Source organism: Colobus angolensis, unplaced genomic scaffold, assembly GCF_000951035.1.
Source record: "Colobus angolensis palliatus isolate OR3802 unplaced genomic scaffold, Cang.pa_1.0 Scaffold190, whole genome shotgun sequence".
NCBI classification, from domain to species: Eukaryota; Metazoa; Chordata; class Mammalia; order Primates; family Cercopithecidae; genus Colobus; species Colobus angolensis.
In genome coordinates this window covers 501925-522698 of record NW_012115044.1, presented here as the reverse complement: position 1 = coordinate 522698, position 20774 = coordinate 501925, and the positions used below count along the sequence as shown (strand labels likewise).

At 41.5% G+C, this 20774-nt stretch overlaps 1 protein-coding gene across 2 annotated transcripts in view; it reads right to left on the bottom strand.

Annotated features, from left to right (window-relative positions):
- SIDT1 (SID1 transmembrane family, member 1) overlaps positions 1 to 17199 on the bottom strand; it is a 90231-nt gene extending 73032 nt beyond the window's left edge. For both annotated transcript variants that reach the window (XM_011940576.1, XM_011940577.1), the window contains exon 1: positions 16259 to 17199. In XM_011940576.1, the coding sequence (XP_011795966.1) occupies positions 16259 to 16480 (222 nt within the window). In that variant the 5' untranslated portion in view covers positions 16481 to 17199. The remainder of the gene's footprint in view (positions 1 to 16258) is intronic.
- Between the last annotated feature and the right edge of the window lie 3575 nt (positions 17200 to 20774).

Sequence of the window (20774 nt, the reverse complement as noted above, 5' to 3'; positions counted from 1 at the left end):
ATTATTTTCTATACTTGTTTTATGTCTAGAATGTTTCCTACTAATAATAAAAAAGAAGCCATGATGTGCTGGCCTTTGTGTTTGCCCACTTCTGAGCGACAACCCTCATTTTATAAAGGCTCCTTGTTACGCACAGGTGTGGCAGAACCCAAAACGTACTCTCATTGCTCTCCTGGCTCATTTGCCATGGTGTACGCTTACTCTAGTGTTTGGCTTGCTTATGCTAACCTCATAGATCAGACTCCCCCCCCCGTCTGTCTGTCTCTCTCTCTCTTTCTGTCTCTCATATGCAAGTGGAAACTCTATTTCAGGATGTGGTGCCGAAGAAGCACTAACTGCCTCTCTTTAGGTCTCAGCCAGTGGCAGAACTTTGCATTGTCTCTGACCTCATTCACATAGCTCATTTCTCCATTGCTCGGCCCTGGAAAAGAAATATAGCCAGGGGACCCAGGTGAAGCTGGTATTACATTGAACAGTAATGTGCAAGGCTTGATTCTGTGTCATCAGGTTAGCTTCCTAGGATGCCGTAACAAGGTACCACAAAGTAGGTGGCTTGAAACAACAGGAAGTTATTCTTTCACAGTTCTTCAGACTAGAAGTCTGGAATGGAGGTGTTAGCTGGGCCATGCTCCCTCTGAGACCTTCCTCTGGACAGAAACCTTCCTTGCCTCTTCCTGCCTTCTGGTGGTGTCTGTGAACCCTTGGCATTCCTTAGTGTCTGAATCACTGTTTGCTAATCTCTCCCTTCTCTGCCTCTGTTGTTACATGACGGTCCCCCTGTGTGTCTCTGTCTTCACATGCTGTTTTCTGTGTGTGTGTGTGTGTGTCCAAATTTCCCTCTTCTTATAAGTATTTCAGTCATTGGATTGGGGCCCTAATGACCTCATCTTAACTGGGTCACATCTGCAAAGATGATACTTCCAAATAAGGTCACATTCATAGATTCTAGGGGTTACGACCTCAACATATATTTTTGGGACAACAAATCAACCCATAACATTAGGTTTGTAGGATTTTAAAGCAACTCATTCTCCAAAACTCTACCTTTCCCTTACTGTCATCTTATCTTCAGCTTTTACTTACTTGCTGTTAAAGTAAATTAACATGGAGGCCAGACCTGAAGAATTCCTGAGCAGACAAAGCCAGTTAGGCCTCATAAATGCCCTAAACTTTGCTTAACTTGCAAACATAAGCTGGGATGACAGGCACTGTGGCTCCTGCCTGTAATCCCAGCACTTTGGGAGGAGGTGGGTGGATCACCTAAGGTCAGGAGTTCGAGACCAGCCTGACCAATGTGGTGAAACCCGCCTCTAGTAAAAATACAAAAATTAGCTGGGCGTGGTGGTGGGCACCTGTAGTCCCAGCTACTTGGAAGGCTGAGACAGGAGAATGGCTTGAACCCAGGAGGCGGAGATTGCAGTGAGGCGAGATCGTGCCACTGCACTCCAGGCTGGGTAGCAGAGCCAGATTCTATTTCAAAAACAAAAACAAGAACAAAAACAAAAACAAAAAAAAAACTTTGGGCATACCAATCAGAAGCCACAGACTAACTTACAGTTCTGTAACTAGGAACTTTCCAGCAGGATAAACCAAGTAAGGCAGTTGTGTAACTGTAACTAATAAAATATTTTCTTTTCTTCATTTCTATTTTCACCGTATCAAAGCCTTCTTGTGTTCCCTTGGTCGAGCCCAGGAAACCACTTTGGTTTGGAGCTGCCTGATTGATGGATCTCTGTTTGCTCAAATACTCTCTTTAAATTCGTATTGTGCTTCAGTTTACTTTTTAACGCTGCCAAGACTCTTCATGGGATTGCCAGTCACAGCTGGCCGAGTGAAGATGGGACTGCTGGGAGAGTCCGGTGACCGTTGTATGAAAACAGCTGCCCCTGAGCAAAGCAGACCTGCAGTCCTGAATCCCTTTCTTATCAGAAGCTAGTAATTCTCATTACATGGAGCATTTCATCCCAAGCTTTTCATAACTACTGCAGAGAGTTGAGCTACTTCCATCACAAGTTATACTTTTTTTAAAAAGATAAGCATTAAAATAATTTCTATAGTTATTGATGTGAGTGTTTAAGATTGCTTCAGTCTGATTCAGCCTTTAAAACTATCTTCTGTACACTTACAGCATAATAAAGAAAGATATATAGAACTAGATTTTATTTCTGACACTAACACCTACTAGCTGGGTGGCCTTGGACAAATCACTTAAATTATCTGGCCTTCGGTTTCTTCAATTGTAGAATGGGGACTGTAATACCAGACTACCTATCTCCCTGGGCAGTTTCATCCATCAAATGGTGAATGATGTGGGGCTGTGTTTTGTGACTTCAAAGAGCACCGGGGAGTGCAGGAGGCAGAGCTGTTTCCATTCCCATCCACTCGTTGGTCAGTCAGTTATTGACTGTTTCCTATGTGTGGAGACATACCTATAAGCTCAATCACCCCTGGCAAAAAAAAAAAAAAAGAGAGATTATGTAGTCCATCTCATGTAGGATATTAATTTCTTTCCACAGCCTGGCTTCCAGCTAGCCTGGAAGAGCTCATTCCAGTGAATTCCATCTCATTGAAAAGTATAGTTTATTCCTTGGGAGCTATTTATTCCCTACACTTTTAAATTCTCAACATTTTGTACTCAGAGCACTTTTCTAGAAAGAGGCAGTTTCCAGACCTCATCTCACCAATTTCATTATGCCTAACAATAATCTAGAATAAATATAGCCATATAAGCCTTCATCCTTGGGTTTATAATCTAGATTTTGTATTAAAATGTTCAATTCAATACAAACACAGAAAAACATTGAAGAGAAGGATAATCATTGGCAGGCTAAGAATACAGAAAAATGCACAGTCAGATTCTGGCTACTTTCTGATGAACTTTGTTCAATCAATAAATGTTTGACTCCCTATCCTGTGAGAAGCATTGTTCTGGACACAGGAGATACATTAATCAGCAGTGTAGACATAGCACTTTTCTCTTTGACATCAGAGGTTTGCGAACAGGATGCCAGTGAACAAGCCATTATATTGACATTCAAGTTCCTGTGGGATTGCATGACATAGATTTTGGGGGGAATATTTTCCTAAAGGATGAGTAGGAATTAACCAGAAAAGGAGGGGGAGGGCAGAGCAAGATAAGTTTCCAAACAAAGGCTACAGTGTAGTAGACATAAGGAAGGAGAAGAGAGACGGTAAGAGAAGCATATTTGAAGAATTAGAAAATGAGTTTGGCTGGAGCATGAGGTGCATGAAGGGCTATTATAATCCCAAAGAGTGCTATAAGTCATATTGGGGAAGTTGGGGCTTTATTCCAAGGACGAAAGAAAGCCTTTGGAAGGTTTTAAGTGCCACCATGTTGCCATGCTCATCCCTGGAAACTCAGTGTTGCCTCTGTTGCTGCTGAACAGCTGCTTTCCTGTATCATTGGTTCCCAAGTCAAAGTCTAGGGAAAGCAGATCTGATTGGCAGCATCTTGGCTACATGTCCATGCCTGAGCTTGGTGGGGGGTAAAAATAAGAGGGAGGATGAGAAAGTAAGTGCTTGGTGTTGATCTTCTGTCATGAAAGGGGTTCTACCTCTAGTTAATACTTAGGAAATGGAGAATTTCCGCCAAACACATAAGAATGATGTATTAGTCCATTTTCATACTGCTGTGAAGAAATACCCAAGACTGGGTAATTTATAAAGAAAAAGAAGTTTAATGGACTCACAGTTCCACATGGCTGGGGAGGCCTCACAGTCATGGCAGAAGGCAAAGGAGGAGCAAAGGCATATCTTGCAAGGCGGCAGGCAAGAGAGCGTGGACAGGGGAACTGCTTTATAAAGCCATTAGATCTTGTGAGATGTATTCACCATCATGAGAACAGCATGGGAAAAACCCATCCCCATGATTCAGTCACCTCCCACGGGTCCCCTCCCATGACACATGGGGATGACGGGAGCTACAATTCAAGATGAGATTTGGATGGAGACACAGACAAACCATATCAAATGGGGTTCAGATTGGGCATTCAAAACATGATTAAGCTCCCTTACACTTGGGACCCTTTTAACATGCAATAAATAGTGAGACTATCCGAAAGAGCAGTTGTTCCATGGAACGTACTTTGGGAAATACTGTCCTGGATATTTTTCATGGAAACTGGTATGAAGATATTATGTTCTGAAGAATCTAACAGATTCTGGGCAACCTTTGCCTCTCACTCCAAGAGCTAATCATTTTCTATCTCTCCAGTTTCCTCAGTTTTTGCATTGGTTTGCTTGCTTTTTTATTTTTTTGTTTGTTTTGTTTTTTGTTTTTTTTGAGATGGAGTTTCACTCTTGTTGCCAGGCTGGAGTTCAATGGCACGATCTCAGCTCACTACAACCTCTGCCTCCCGGGTTCAAGCGATTCTCCTGTCTCAACCTCCCAGGTAGCTGGGGTTATAGGCATGCACCACCATGCCCGGCTAACTTTTTGTATTTTTAGTAGAGATGGTGTTTCACCATGTTGGCCAGGTTGGTCTTGAACTCCTGGGCTCAGGTGATCCGCCCATCCAGCCTCCCAAAGTGCTGAGATTACAGGCGTGAGCCACCGCGCCGGCTTCATTGGTTTTTCAGTCCCACTGACATCCCTCTGGCTTGAGACAGCCCCAGGCTTGGCTCCTGGGAGGCAGCCAACAGCCTGGGTTGGTTCAGCCTCCTCGTAGGTATCTGAGTGTGCTCATCTCCTATGCATGATTTCTTTTTTCCTCTTTATCTTTCCTGTCTCTTTCTACTTCTTGCTAGGTCTCATACTCCTGTGAGGGGATTGGAAAAGGAAAAATAATTATTTTTCCGGTTTGAGACAGATCTCAAGTATCCATGCCCTGGGTTTTATTTCTATACATTGAGGGCAAGTATCTCCTAGAACTATTCTGGGACCTACTTAATTAATGCTCTGAAGATGGAAAAGTAGTAGAAAATTATTGTTATGATTGTAAGAGTTGTGATCTGACACTTACCAGCCTTTTATTTTCGTAATAGAATTTATTGCCAGACTGGCGCCATTTATAACTTTAAATACGTGTTTGTCAGGATATAAGTGTTACCTAAAGGAAACTGCTTTCTAAATGAGCAAAACCAATAATCTGCAAACATCTTCCTCTTCAAAGACAACCTCTTGAGACAAGCAGAAGGGGCTTCAGGTAAGGCCATGTTTAAGAGAGAAAACCATTTCTAATCGTGGAAAGAACATTGTGGTAGAGATGATCTATACCACTTGAATTCACTCTGATACTCAGAGGAGATGTTCGTCTTTTGATGGATGAAGGTAGATGACAGCAGCACCCCAGCTTTTTCCCCTGTCACATCTTGGTCCCTGCCTATGTCTGGGCCCAGGAAGCTGTTAACAAATGCCCCAGCTTCAGCTCCCTCTATGAAGACGTTTGATGGGATTGGTTATGGGGTTACCAAGCATCCAAAACCCTTGCATGTTCTGGAGGAGCCACTCCTCCTCCACCCCACTGTGTGAGTTTTGTGGGATGCAAGGCTGCCTATGGATGTCAAAGGGGCTGGATACAGGACCTCCTGTGCTTGGGTAGATGGATATGCCCATTTGGTACATTCAATTGTGAGTAAATGACACAAAAATGAAGAGAGAGTTTCGAGTTCACTGGCAATGGTGATATCAATAGGGTCCATAGCAGCAGGGTCCGGGGTGACCATATGTAGTGGTAGTGTAGGCAGTGGTGTGGGGGAACAACCCCAAGCAAACCATTCCTGTGGCATGACTGCTGCTATAATTTCCTGCAGCGTAGTCTCCCTTGGTCCCCAAATGTTGTCTGAGCCCAGTAACTTATGTTTGTGAGCTACTGGGTATCTTTTTAATGAATTCTTTTTCTGGTTATATTTGCCAGTTGATTTCTGTTTGTAGCTAAGACCCCTGCCTGAACCTATGTCCTCTTTCCTTTTCTGTCCATGTCACTCACACCTCACAGCAATTTTAGAGTCTCCCTGTCTACAAACCTCCCCAAATCTTCATTGCACACCTAGATCTCACCACTGTTTGTCTCTCTCCTTATCCTCCAATGTTTATCCCTTTGTTAACCAGATAAACATTGTCTGATTCTTAGAAAGCTATAAATCTTCCTCCCCGGTAAAGCTGGTATGGAGAGAAAGGCCAGGCAAATACAGGGTATTTTTTAGAATGTAGGAGAAAAGAAGAAAATACAACCGTGGACACTCAAGTGTTAACTTTTTGGCCCATAACATAGGCTCCGGGTAGCGGGTTATTGAAGATAGGTGTGAGTCACTTTGTTCACAAAAGGGCGGTTAAATCTAGAGGGACAGAAACAGTCAGTTAGTCCTGTTTGTCATGGCTTATCTTCGTGGCCGCTTAGTGGGGACCCAGAAATACCAGTTCTCGGGAATAACACTTCCCTGAAGTCACAGACAGGCCAACTGCTCGGGTCTCCAAGATGCCCTGTTCCTGACACAAAGAAGGAACCCAGCATTGATGAAAATAAAACACACACACACACACACACACACACACACACACACACAACTAAAGCTTACCCCTTGGGATCCACAGGGAGTCAGAGTAAGATCATGGTTCATGGGAGGCTGTGGCTCTTTTAAACACTGAAGAAAATTTGACAACTTGACAGTTTTACTTAGTATCAACCCGGCTTGCCTGGTACACAAACAGATGGCTGGACAATTCATTGGGGGAAAACGATAATAAAAAACCTTGTTTCACTTTTCAGTAATTGTAAGGGAGTCAGACATAGTCTTAAATTGCATGATCAAAAGACGTGACTGTGAAAATATGATATGATATTTAAAAATTATTTTTGTTGTTGATAAGCATAGCTGATGTGCTCTTGTGGACACATCTTGTGGTTTAGTAGAAATATCTTGAGGAAATACCCTTAGAAACTTGAATTACATTCCTGGCTACGCTTCAAACTAGTACATGATTTTGGACAAGTAATTTATATCACTTACTCTCAGTTTTCTTCTTTGTTAAATAGGAAGAGATTGGGAGATTTAAAATGTACTTTGAACCTCAAAATAGAAATACCATTTGACCCAGTAACCACATTACTGGGTATATGTCCAAAGGAATGTAAATCATTCTATTATAAAGGCACCTCCATGCATATGTTCACTGCAGCACGATTCACAATAGCAAAGACATGGAATCAACCTAAATGTCCATCAATTATAGATTGGATAAAGAAAACGTGGTATATATGCACCATGGAATACTATGCAGCCATAAAATAGAATGAGATTATGTCCTTTGCGGGGACATGGATGGAGTGGAGGCCATTATCCTTAACAAACTAACACAGGAACAGAAAACCAAATACCACATGCCCTCACTTGTAAGTGGAATCTAAATGATGAGAACACATGGACACGTAGATGGGAACAGCACACACTGGGGCCTACTGGAGGGTGGAGGATGGGAGAAGAGAGAGGATCAGGAAAAATAACTAATGGGTACTAGGCTTAGTTGAGTGATAAAATAATCTGGGTGATGAAATAATCGTACAACAAAGCTCCATGATGCAAGTTTACCTATACAACAAACCTGCACATATACCCATGAACTTAAAATAAAAGTTTAAAAGGAAACAAAATAAAATTTCAAGGAAAAAACTTAAAAAAAATTTTTTAAGGTCTTTTGAATTCTTAAAATATAGCTACCTCTTTCTTATGGTTCAAAGGATTTTTATATGTTTCTTTTAGCTATGGACAAAAAAATCCAGAAAAGAAGTCTCAAATGCAAGCCCAGTTATATTTCTGTAGCTAAAGACAGTTGACAAAGATAAGCTCATTGACTTGGATAAAGGAAATGATGGAACATGACATCAATACAATTATATACAGACTGCCCAAGGCACATGTCTTCTTCATCTTCCACCACTGGAAGACAGATATCTACCACTGGAACTCTATGGCAAAACCTTGATAATTGGGAGATCAGCCCTCTAGCAACTGAGATTATTTGTTATGGCTCTGAATCAGAAAGTAAAAAATAAAATTTACCTCTAATCTAAGAAAAGAGAATATGCTTGCCATTAGCAAAGCCTCAAACAACCACAGGATATTACCCAGAAAAGAGGGAGAATCTTGATGGGCTGACCCTATTCATAAGAAATTTGAAAGACAAAAAGGATAGAAGCAGAGAGACATAGATACATAGGGAAAGGGAGTGGTGAGAGAGTGGTAGAGTTTAGCTATGCTGGCAGCAGAAGGGAAGGTTGGGAATGGTGATAAGAACACTGAGCACCAGGTGTGGGGCTGCTTCCAAGTCTTTGAACCAAGGCAAAGTATAATTGTAAACATGTACACAATAGTGTAACGCTAAAAATATAGGGAGATATTTTCAACAAATGATGCTAAAACAACTGGACAGCATATGCAAAAAAAGAAAAACCCATCTAGACAGAGACCTCATAACTTTCACAAAAATTAACACAAAATGGATTATGTCTAAGTGTAAAATGAAAAATTATAAAACTTCCAAACGATAGCATAGGAGAAAAATCGAGGTGAGTTTTGATTTGGTGACAGCTTTTTATATATAGCACCAAAAGCATGATCCATGAAAAAAATTAATATGATAGTTTATTAAATTAAAAATGATCTGTGTAAGATACTACTAAGAAAATGAAAAGGCCAGGCTCAGACAGGGAGAAAATATTTGTAAAGTATTTATCTGATAAAGGACTGGTATCCAAAATCTACAAAGAACTCTTTTCACCAATAATGAATAAAACAACCAAATTTAAAAATAGGCAAAAGATCTAAACAGACACCTTACCAGAGAAGATATATAGATGGTAAACAAGCATATGAAAATATGCTCAACAACATTGGGATTTGCAATTAAAGGGAATTGCAAAGCAGCAATGAGATGCCATATACACTTATTAGAATGGCTAAAAGACAAAATTCTGATAACACCAAATGCTGATGAGGTTGTGGAGCAACAGGAACTCTCATTCATTGCTGGTGGTAATTCAAAATGATACAGCCACTTTAGAAGAAAGACAGTTTGACACTTTCTTACAAAGCTAAACGTAGTCTTATTACATAGTCCAGCAATCATACACCTAGGTATTTACCCAAATGAGTTGAAAATTTATGGCCACACAAAAACCCACACGCACATTTTATAGCAGCTCTATTCATAATTGCCAAAAATTGATAGCAACCAAGATGTCCTTTAATAGAGGAATGGATAAACACACTGTGGTATATCCAGACAATGAAATATTATTCAGCATTAGAAAGAAATGAGGCATCAAGCCATAAAAAGACATGGAGGAACCTTAATGTTTTATATTTTCCTATGTAAAAGAAGCAAGTATGAAAAAGCTACAAGTTGTATAATTCCAACTTCTGCCTTCTTAGGGTTCTGGCTGGGCCTGAAAATTACATTGGCCTAAGATAGATCAACAGAAGAAAACCATACAAAGTTAATATAAGCTTTTTTTGTGTGTGTGACACGGACACCCTCATGAGGAAATGAAGACCCAAAGACACAGTTAGATTTGAATACTTATGTATTGAATTAGACAAAGAGTAGTAAATTGTAAAAACGTGACAAGGCAAAGGGGTTTGGGCTAAGGTAGTTAATGGCAGGGAGAAGTGGCCAGGAAGATAAGTGTTCGTCTAATAACATTTGTACACAGGACCTTCTTTCTCAACTTCCCACCCTCAATGATGAGAATGTTACTTTCCTTTTAATATAGAGAGTATCTTTCACATGAATTACATTTCCTGCTTTTAAGAAACAGAATGAAGGTCAGGGTGACCTTCTTGCATCTGTTGTTTTTCAAGTATTTTTAACTCAAAATAGTCAATATGCCAGAGTAGCATATTGTGGAGTGGCATGTTCTGAACTCCTTCACAACTACGTGACATTCTGGAAAAGGCAAAACTAGAGAGACAGTAAAACAAAACCAGTGGTTGCCTGGGGTTCAAGAGAAGGGAATAAAGGATGAATTAGTGGAACACAGACTATTTTCAGGGGGTGAAACTATCTTGTACAGTATCATAATGATGGATACACAACTTTATGTATTTCTCAAAAATCACAGAACTATGCAACACCAAGAGTGAACCCCAATGTAAAATACAGATTTTAGTTAATAATAAATACATATTGGTTCAATATTAGTGTACCACAATAATGCAAGATGTTAATAATGAGGGAAATTTTATGGGGGTGGGGTGGAGAGAAGGTATCAATGAGGAAGTAAACCAAGTCAAAATACTTTAGGATCCTGGGTTAGGCAGAGAGAGGGCAAATTTGTATTTATGCTCTTGAAGGTCCAAGGTATCAACTCTAAGTACTCCAACTCATTATTTTAAAAAATGGTAAAGGTAAAGAATAAGACATTTATTTCATTTTTTCTTTATAAACAGTAGCTCAAGGTAACCAAATAGCCAACAAGGTGAAGTTTCCCGTTACAGAAGTATTCCAGCTCATAAAATGAAAAACAAATGATAGAATTAAAATATCATTATCTTGATGCTCCTAATGAATTCATGGAACTGGACAATGATGATCAATGATGGCTACCACTAAAAAAAAAGACACAATCAGACATTATGTGCTTTCTGGAAGAAATATACCACATCACCTTCGATGTAGTCTTGCCAAAACATAAATTGGATATATTTTTCCATATCTGAAATGCCTTTCCCCTTTCTTTCTGCCAACCAAAATTTTGCTTACCTATCATAACCTTCTCAAGTCTCATTTCCTCCAACAAAGCTATGTGTGGGAGGTATGTCCTCTCTTAAATCTTATAGTACTTGGAGAACTGCTGTTCAATAAAAATAAAATGTGAGCCGCATATGTGTTTGAAAATTTTCTGGTAACTACATTAAAATGGCAAAGAGAAACAGGTAAAGTTAATGTTATGACTATAGTTAATTTAATATATCAAAAATATTATCATTTAAACAACATACAAATACTAACGACACATTTACTATTATTTTTGTTGTATGGTCTTCAATATCTGGTATGTATTCTACGTTTAACAGCACATTTCCATTCAGACTAGTCACATTTCAAGTGCTCAATAGCCATTGGACAGCACAGACTTACAGAATCCATCACACAACTTAGCACCTGATTGTCAAGTCTGGGTAGGCAGAAGGCAGCTCCTCCATAACATCAGAGCCATAACTGGAGTAATGTTATCTCCTAAACAACCCATGACACACTGATGCCCTGTTTTCAGAGTCTCTGAGAAAAATGTAGGAGGTGATTGCTACAGATTGAATGTTGGTGTTCCCACCAAAATTCACATGTTGAAACTTAATCCCCAATATGATGGATTTGAAAATAGGGCCTTTGGAAAGTAATTGGGTCACAAGAGCGTTCATGGAGGGATTGCTGCCCTTATAAAAAGAAGCACGAGGCCAGGCACAGTGGCTCATGCCTGTAATTCAAGTGCTTTGGGAGGCCAAGGTGGTTAGATCACCTGAGGTCAGGAGTTCGAGACCAGCCTGGCCAACATGGAGTAACCCTGTCTCTACTAAAAATATAAAAATGAAGCTGGATGTGGTAGTGCATGCTTGTAATCCCAGCTACTCCGGAGGCTGAGGCACTAGAATCACTTGAACCTGGGAGGAAGGGATTGCAGTGAGCTGAGATCGCACCACTGCACTCCAGCCTTGGTGACACAGTAAGACTCTGTCTCAAAAAAAAAAAAAAAAAAATGGAGGAAGACACATGAAAGACTATTCTTCTCTCTTTGCTCTTTTGGCCATGTGAGGACACAGAAAGAAGGAGCTTGTCTACAAACCAGGAAGCAGGCCCTGACCAGACATGAGATTTGCCGATGGTGGTCTGTTATATCCGCCTAGGTGGACTGAGACAGTCCAATCATTCAGATAATGTGCTAATGAGATGAGTCTTTCCTCCAACGAGCACTAGTGCAGTTCAGCAAAAGGACATAGGAGGATAGCAGAGGAGGCTTCTTGGCCTCAGTACATAAAGAGTAAGCATTCCTATACGAGACAGGGAGAACTCAAGCCATCATATCAAAGTTCTAAATTCTTCCATGTAATTAGTAATGCATATAGCTAGAAGTTACCACTGGAGTGTCCATATGAACATTTCATTGTTCTTAAGGACTGGGTAGGCTTTTTGAATCTGGATCCAAGAGACTGGTTTAACTTGTTCTGGGTGTACAACTACTGGTTTATATTAATAAAGCTAAGGGTTGTTCCTTGGGCGTGGAAAAGTATATGTCATTAAAAGATAAATGCCTCAGTTAATAAATAAGACAAAAGAAATACTTCCAGGGAAATATTTCAAATTAAAAAAATCTATGGCAAACTAAATTCTTACGGGAAAACCTCAGAGAAGACAGCCTGTTGCCCGGTGGTTAGATTTTATTTAAGGGTTTCTTATCACCATCTAGCTCAAATAGAAACATCTGATTGTTGCTGCCACCTGTCTCTACAAGGGTATTCTCATTTCCCAGTAAATCTGCATTGTGCCTTCTGTCCCAGTCAAACATATCCCTGGCAACTTTCCCAACAAGGTAGTTTCCTTCTAGCCTGGCTGAGCCCTGTGGTTATAGAGCAGCCTGTTTGCACAGTATAGCCCTCCTCCTCTTAAAGTGAGTCTCCAGACACCTCCTTCCAGAGAAATGAAATGAATCATGATCTTGCCTAACTCGCACCTCCAATTATTATTTTATCATTCTTATTTAAAGCAGTCACTCCATTCTCTAAGCGATTTTTTTAAAGGCAACTTCATATTTACATTACCCTATGCCTGGAAGGCATATGAGACTTTTCCTGGTGCTGAGTTCCGCTAATTAGTATGACACAAGCTTGGCTGAAGCGTTCTCTGGGACAGTTTGGTATGGGAGATGCAGTGGCTGACAGGAAAGATTAGGAGCAATGGCTCCCACAACAGCTTCCTGTCTTTAAGCCTGAACTTAGAATAGACTTTCACCTCTAAGGCACAGGAAAAATAATGGCAAGCAACAATGGCTTGAAGAAAAAGGAAAACAAAGATTAAAGCTCAAAAACTAGACTTTTTTTCCTAAACCAAATTATTTGTTGCACTGAAGAGGGGAGGTGGGCAATGACCCTGCGGGGTAGAAAGACTTATCAAGACTTTGTTCAGGTTAAAGGGAAAACAGTCATGTCCAAGCTTCTGTCTAAAGAGCATAGGTCTGGGGTCATACATTGCTATTTAACAGAGCCTCTTAGTGAGTGTGGGATAAGCAATGATGGCAAAAATTGCACAACATGGGAGGTAACAAAAATTTAGTGGGGGGGGGCCAGCATTTGAGGAGGTGTGAGGGGATGGCCAAGAAGATAGTGACAAACCAGCGCCTGAAAGAGAGCATCGCTATCTTGAAATCCCCCTGTTGGTAAATTGTCAGAACAGTATGGCCTATCTTGTGCTGTGACGTCATTCCTCTATGTTATTCCAAACCTTCAGTAAAATTCTGCTACATCCAACAGCCTTATATTCCTGCAAGAAGGGGCTGCTGATATCTAACACAGGACAAAAAGAACCAAGAAGAAAGTAGGAACTGAGAGTAATGGTTTGGACAGACAAATCAAGAAAATATCTTCTCTGGAGAAAGCAACAGGAATACTGGCTGGTAGGAGAGGAGGTTAATTTCCCACAATAAGTGGCTTGAGGGCTCCACTACCGCATTTGCATATTAAAGACTGGTCCCAGAAGGCTGTAAGATTTCAGGACATCTGGCTTATATTGTGAATACTGGCACTAAAATAATCGAAATTTTTGTTATCTCCTGTTCCCATGGTTCCCAACTTTGTATTTCTCAGACTAGTAATATTTTAATAAAAATTCTAGGGGCTGCTTGGGTTGTCAACCTTTTACTGTGTCATTCAAAAATATTTTAAAAACTGTTTCATAAAATAAAGGACATGTTAGCACACAGAGACAAATAGGGCATAATAGAACAATTTTTAAAATGTGTTTTTATAAAAACCAAGTTTGTTTTATAAAAGAAAATTGTTTTTATGTTTTTATCTGAAATGATCTCACATTTTCCAGACTATTAAATTGAAGACAGTATACATTTCATTTTACTTAGCCTTAGCTAATAATCCTTTATTCACTTATTTGTTCATTTTTGGAAAAAACTAAATGTTTTTTATAAGCCTTTTTTTCCTTTCAAAAAACAAACAAACAAACAAACCATTTTTTAAAAAACAGGGTATCACTCTGTCCCAGGTGGGAGTACAGTGGCAAGAGCTCAGCTCACTGCAGCCTCAAATTCCTGGGCTCAAGCAATCCTCCCGCCTCCACCCCACAAGTAGCTGGGACTACAGGCTTATGTGCCATCACACTCAGCTAATTTTTAAATTTTTTTTGTAGAGAGAAGGTCTCATTATGTTGTCCAGGCTGATCTCGAACTCCTGGTCTCAAGCAATCCTCCCACCTTGTCCTCCAGAGTGCTGGGATTACAGGTGTGAGCCATTGTGCCTGGCTCTTACGTGTCATTCACTGTGCTAGGTACTGGAGTACAGAGGTGAACATGACTTTGCCCCTGCCCTCAATATCTCAAGGTTTACTAGGGAAGTCAACCAGGTGATCTCAAGTGCAAAACTCACACAACACTAAGGGAACAATGTAAAAGCAGCAGTTCAAAACCAGATGCTCTATCTCTATGCAGAACTGCAAGAAATACCAAAGCCTGATGTCAGGATCTACTTAGCACATGTAATTTGAGTTTTCTTACCAATGATTTAGGGGGAAGCTGAGACTTACTCCAGAGATTATGGAGTTTTCAGACTTTTTTCTGCTCCCAGCCAATCACAGGACTAGGAACACACCTAATGTGCAACATGTCAGCCAGTCCATGGGTACTCCCATCCTAGATAGAAAGAGGTTGGGTATGTGGGGTTTGGGAAACAAAAACTGCAGCCTCTCCCTTGTCTACCATGGAATGGCTCTACACACAGCCACTCTGCTCACCACAGAACATATAACCTGAAGGTTACTGGAGGACAGAGCAGGGTGAGAGTTGTGCTGCCATGGTGACAGTGCCATAGGATTTTGTGCCGCACTGGAGATGGGGCACTCAGGGCACTTTCTGGCTACACACAGCTGGAAGATGTCTGGGAGCAGTGTTAGGCACATTGGACCCCCTGCTCAAAACAAACCACCCTCACTTTGGGAAGTGATGAGGTTTTCTAGTTCTGATCTGGATTGAGAATCAGAGAGGGAGGCATATCATGGTATCCCAATCATCTAGTTCTGGAATTTCCCTAGAGGGTAGGGGATGCTGGTATAGTAAGGGATACATAAACATATTTATATGGGAAGAAGATCCAGAGGTTGGTACACTGGGGAGGCTCTCTCTCTCTCTCTCTCTCTCTCTCTCTCTCTCTCTCTCTCTCTCTCTCTCTCTCTCTCCGTCTCTGTCTCTCTCTCTCCCCCCTCTCCCTGCCCAGTGCTCCAGAGGTACAACACTAGAGGAAAGAAATGAACTATATACATCTCCTTACATTATATAATCAGAGTATGTATGTCAAAGGGATAGTCACTGGAACATTTTTCCCTCCTTATCTTCCCTCAACTCTTGTCAAAAATAGGTCTAGAACTTTCACACAATTATCCATCCTTATTTAAAATCAAAACGTGGATGGATCAGCCAATGGCTGCAGTTCTCACGTCTTTGCCTGGGTCTTCTGGCGTCTCTGAAGCACATACGTGTGACAATGGTACAAAAACGCAGGAAGTGACTGTTGAATGCACAGAGGTGCTGCAGCTTCCGTCCATTGTCACACAATTTCCATTTTAGATTCTGAGCAGTTCTCCCTCTCCATGCGCTATGAAATGAAGAGTCTGGCTGAATCACCCACTTGAAATTAGGTTTCTTCCCTGCAGGGGATTAAGAACCGAGGTGCCGTCCTTCTGCGCACTCCACACCACACACCGTAACCCTAGAAATCAGGACTTTCCTGGAGAAAGGCCCAGCAGGGAGCCAGGACCCGCAGACGGTGCGGGGAACTGGTGCCTCTGCAAAGCCCAGAAATGCCTGTGACCAGGCCAGGGGAGGCGCGAGGCGAAGCAGAGTTGTTCCCGAAGCGTGTTGCGGCAGCTCGGGCAGGGCAGTGATTGCTTCGGAGGAGAAAGGGAAAAAACGTCCCCCGGTCCCCGAGGTCTCCCAAGGTCAATTCCCAGGGGACCCCAAAGCAGCGACGGAGCTCTGAGATCTGCTAAGTTCTAGGAGTCAAGTGAGGGGAGTGAGTGTCTTACCTGGCCGGGCTGGCTGGTGTAGTTGAAAGAGTAGATGTTCTCGGTGCTGAGGTTCACCACCCCGCTGTAGACATGATCGAAATCGGCGCCCCTGGCAGGGTCGAGAGGGTCGCGGCGCGGTGCCGGGGGCTGCCCGGGGGATTTCGCCGGGCGCGCGGGCGACGCCGCCAGCAGGAGCCAGGGCAGCGCGCAGAGCAGCGTGAGCCGCGGGCAGCCGCGCATGGTGGGCACCGCGCCCAGGCTCGGAAGCAGAGCCACCCTGGGGAGGGGGCGAGCGCAGAGAGGGTCCTTCCAAATCCCGGTGCAGGGCCGGGCGTCTGCCTCAGCGCCGAGCGGGCAATGCCTGGCGAGCCCAGCCGGCCAGGGCTGGCAGTGTGCTGACGAAGGGTCGATCAAATATTGATGCTGCCTCCTGGGGTCTCCACGGGAGGTCACGGGTGAAGAGTAGGGGGACTGGAGAAGTGGAGATGAGGGGGCTGCTGATTTTCCTCCGGCTTCTAAGTCCCCCCTTTCTCATCGCCGAGAATCCCCCCACTTACCCAGCCAGAATTTAGACCGATCTCTTCTCCCTCAACCTCAATAACAGCAATAACAAAAGGCATTGGAGTCATTAAAAAGAAATATCCGCTAGTCTCGAAAAGTCAACGCGACCCCACATCGAGGAGGAAATTCGGTCTGTTTCAAATACGCGTGCACCCTGGCTGCAGGAGAAGAAATAGAAAGCAAAAGAGTCCGTCCCCCAAGAGGGTGCGCGAGTTCGCTTTCCCAGGCTGCTACCTGCAGAGAACTCTTGCCTGTCTGAACGATAATTACTCTCTATTCTCCCCTCTCTAATAGAACGTCTCCTCAGACACCTGTTTTATTTCTTTATTACCTCCTACTCTCCAAGGAGAGTCTCATGTCATCACGTTCTCTCCCTCACCATATGTGTATGTATGTAAATATGTACAGTAAAAAAAAAAAAAAAAAAAAAAAGATATGGTAAAGAGAACAATTTCCAGCACTGCCTGAAGTCTGGTCCCGGAAGTTGTCAAAAAACGACTCAGACTAACTAGATTTATGCAGAAGGCATTTCTTTCCACCCCAGCCTCTTGCCTACTTTACCATTGCAATGACTTCTTACAGATTCCAGGAGAATCCCCAGAATTGTTTTTTTAAAGGCAGAAACCACAGCCTATGATAAAAAGGAAATACTTTTCTAATAAAAATTAGGGGATTCGATTTAAAGAGTTAAAGAGGCAGGTAAGGAGCAGGGTGAGAATGGGTTCATCAGAAGACCTTGCAGAACATTCAACAATCACAATTTAGGTGTGGAAGAGAACTCACTGTTTTATTTCAGCTTCATGACTTGTGTAGTAGAAAAGAATGTAATTGCGTTCAACCTGAAGGACCATTTAAAAAGAAGCCACTGAGAAAGAAAAGATCTTTTTCAAAAATTTAAGACTACAGATTAAAATCCTAGTGCTTACCATCTTTAAAGAGATGGATTTGTTTTTGTTTTTACCTTGTCTACTTCCTTTAATTTCTTAAAACATCAAGAATGAATGCAATACATTTGCTGTAAAGTTTTCTGTGAAATCAGAAAACAATGCTAATGGAAGATTAAGTTAGTAGACTCTGTATTAGGACAATTTTCAGTTTTAAAGTTTTAAATGTTTTTGGCAGGTGTAGTGGCTCATGCCTGTAATCCCAGCACTTTGGGAGGCTGAGGCGGGAGGCAGGCTAGCTTGAGGCCATGAGTTCATGACAAGTCTGGGCAATATGATGAAACCCCATCTCTACAAAAAATATAAAAATAGCTGGGCATGGTGGTGCATGCCTGTAATCCTAGCTACTTGGGAGGTTGAGTTGGGAGGATTGCTTGAGCCTGGGAGGTCGAGGCTGCAATGAGCCATGATCACCCCACTGCACCCCAGCTTGGATGACAAAGCAGGACCCTATCTCAAAAGGAAGGAAGCAAGGAAGGAAGGAAGGAAGGAAGGAAGGAAAGAATGAAATTTCTTGAAAATGTATGGGTATATGGGCAAAAATACTAATTCAAAGGAGAGTCTGGGGGTAAAACTTCAAATACAACTCGCTGTTTTTGAGGAGCACAACAAAATAATTTCATCCATAATTTGAATGACTTTAAACTGCTGTATTCAAAATATCTATGCCTCTTTTCAAAGTTCAATGACATTTCATAAACTTGAAATCTATGAATGTCCTGGAGATTAGCTGGTGTGACCAGTTCCAGGAAGGAGTCTCTTGGATTATGGAGTTCTATTATGGAGTTCTTTTCAAACACTATAAGAGATGAAGAACTGGTTCTTTCACAAGGCAACACCTTCTTTTGGGGGCAAGTGTCTCATTATTAGAGAGATATTTCATATTCTTTGTTGAAATCTGCCTCTCTTCCCACTCACTTGTACTAGTTCTGCCCTCTGGAGTCGTAGGAATAAACCTAATACTTCTTCCACATGGCAGACTTGTAGGTATTTGAATGGTGTTATGACCCTTCCTTCAAGATTTTATCTCAACTTTAAGCAACTAAATCAGAAGCAATTGGAACAGATCCTTCATCATAGCATGAAATACAAAATATTTATTTTAAAGCCATTTGTATGTGATTATACCTAACAATTTGAGTTATATATTACAAGTCAGTCTGTAATATTATCTAATCCTTATTCTAGCCAAAATTCATTCAGTGACCTCAAGTAATTAACCTCTCAGGATCACAAGGTTGTTGTAAAGATAAAAGAGGGAATGATGTATTTGAAAGTGCATTAAAAAGTTTAAAGTGTTGAATGAACAAATACTGTTATGGTGTGACTGCTAGTTCAATAGCTAAAAAATAAAATATGGTCCATTAGGTAGATGTCTTTTTTCTTTATTTTTTAAAGGAATTTTATTTTAAATTTTTGTGGGTACATAGTAGGTGTATATATGTATGGAGTATATGAGATATTTTGATACAGGCATGACATGCATAATAATCACATCATGGAAAATGAGATATCCATCACCTCAAGCATTTATCCGTAATGTTACAAACAATCCAATTATACTATTTGAGTGATTTTTAAATTTACAATTAAATTATTATTGACTATAGCCTGTTGTGCAATCAAATACTACACTTTATTCATTCCATTTTTTGGTATCCATTAACCATTCGCACCTCCCTCCCCCAACTCTCCCTTTACCCTTCCCAGCTTCTGGTAACCATTCTACTCTCTTTCTCCATGAGTTCAATTGTTTTGATTTTAAAGGCAGTTTTTTTCCTAATATCTACGATGTTAGGATTCTACCGTGAGAGACTAAATGTGCCAGTGGGCAATGGCCAGACCATAAATAGCAATACAACACTGACCCACAATTTCTGCAGCAATCAGCTGAAGAAACCAAACCACAACCTCAGCAGCAACCAGTCCAAGAAGCCAAACTACAATTGCTGCAGCAAATGGCCCAAAAGAATTAGGGCTTGGTCAATGAGCGAATTTCCCAAATTTTTGCCCCTGCTTCCAACTTAGGATCAATCAGAGAAAGTCAAATATGCTTCCCAAACCACAAAATGCCCTGCTCCTATTAGCCGGCCTCCAGCTTCCAACAGCAAGATCCAGTCAGAGCATGCCTGAAAACCTTCCCCTTTTATCACTATGTAGTTTTCTCACTCCCCTGCCTGCCTTTGAGTCTCTACCAGGCAGAAATGATGGTGGCCAACTCCCTTGCTAGAGCAAGCTCTGAATAATTAGCCTCTGTTTGTTTTCATTTGTGTGATCTTCACTTGTTTCTGTAGTTTTCTTGAAGTTTCCACAGAGATGCTGTCTGCACTGCATGTTACCATGGATCCCAGTTCTCTGCCAGGTGCAGTACCCACCAAAGCTTCTTGTGCCTCACTGCACACAGTTTGTTGAGTCTGCATTGACACATTGGGTGAGCACTGGTTCTGAATTCTGATCTTTGATTTTGCATTCTTTGGTTACCTAGTCTCACTTTGGTACCTAGCATTTGTTATCAGTTTCCGTTTGATTGGCATCTTTGGTGAAGTCAGGCCATTCCTTTTCATCCCTGTTTTCTTTCTTTTCTGCTTCTGTTTTGCATTGTGCTGTCTGAAAGTGTTGCCATAGAATAGAACACAGGCATAGGCCCTATAAACCTTTAATTTGAGCTGGCCTCCCAGACCAATGTGGTTTTCATTTGACTGGCATTCATTTGGACAAACTTTGCTGTGGGTTACCAATAAAACTAGGTACAATTATCCTCTCATCTAGATTTTTGTTCTGAGAATTTGGTTTTGATCCAAAGAGGGCATTCTCTCTGGTGTTACACTTGCCTGGGGAGACAGGTTGTCAGGTGTGCATTTACAGGCAGCTCATTATCAAGGTTGGGGGCTCAAGATGCAAAGTACACAAGCTTCACTTTTAACTGTTGCCAGCCCTTATGGGGTCATTTAAGTCAGATTTTTCCACTCCTACAGGAAAAACTCCTTTTTCTTATATGTACAATTATTTCAATTCTAATTATAGTGCCC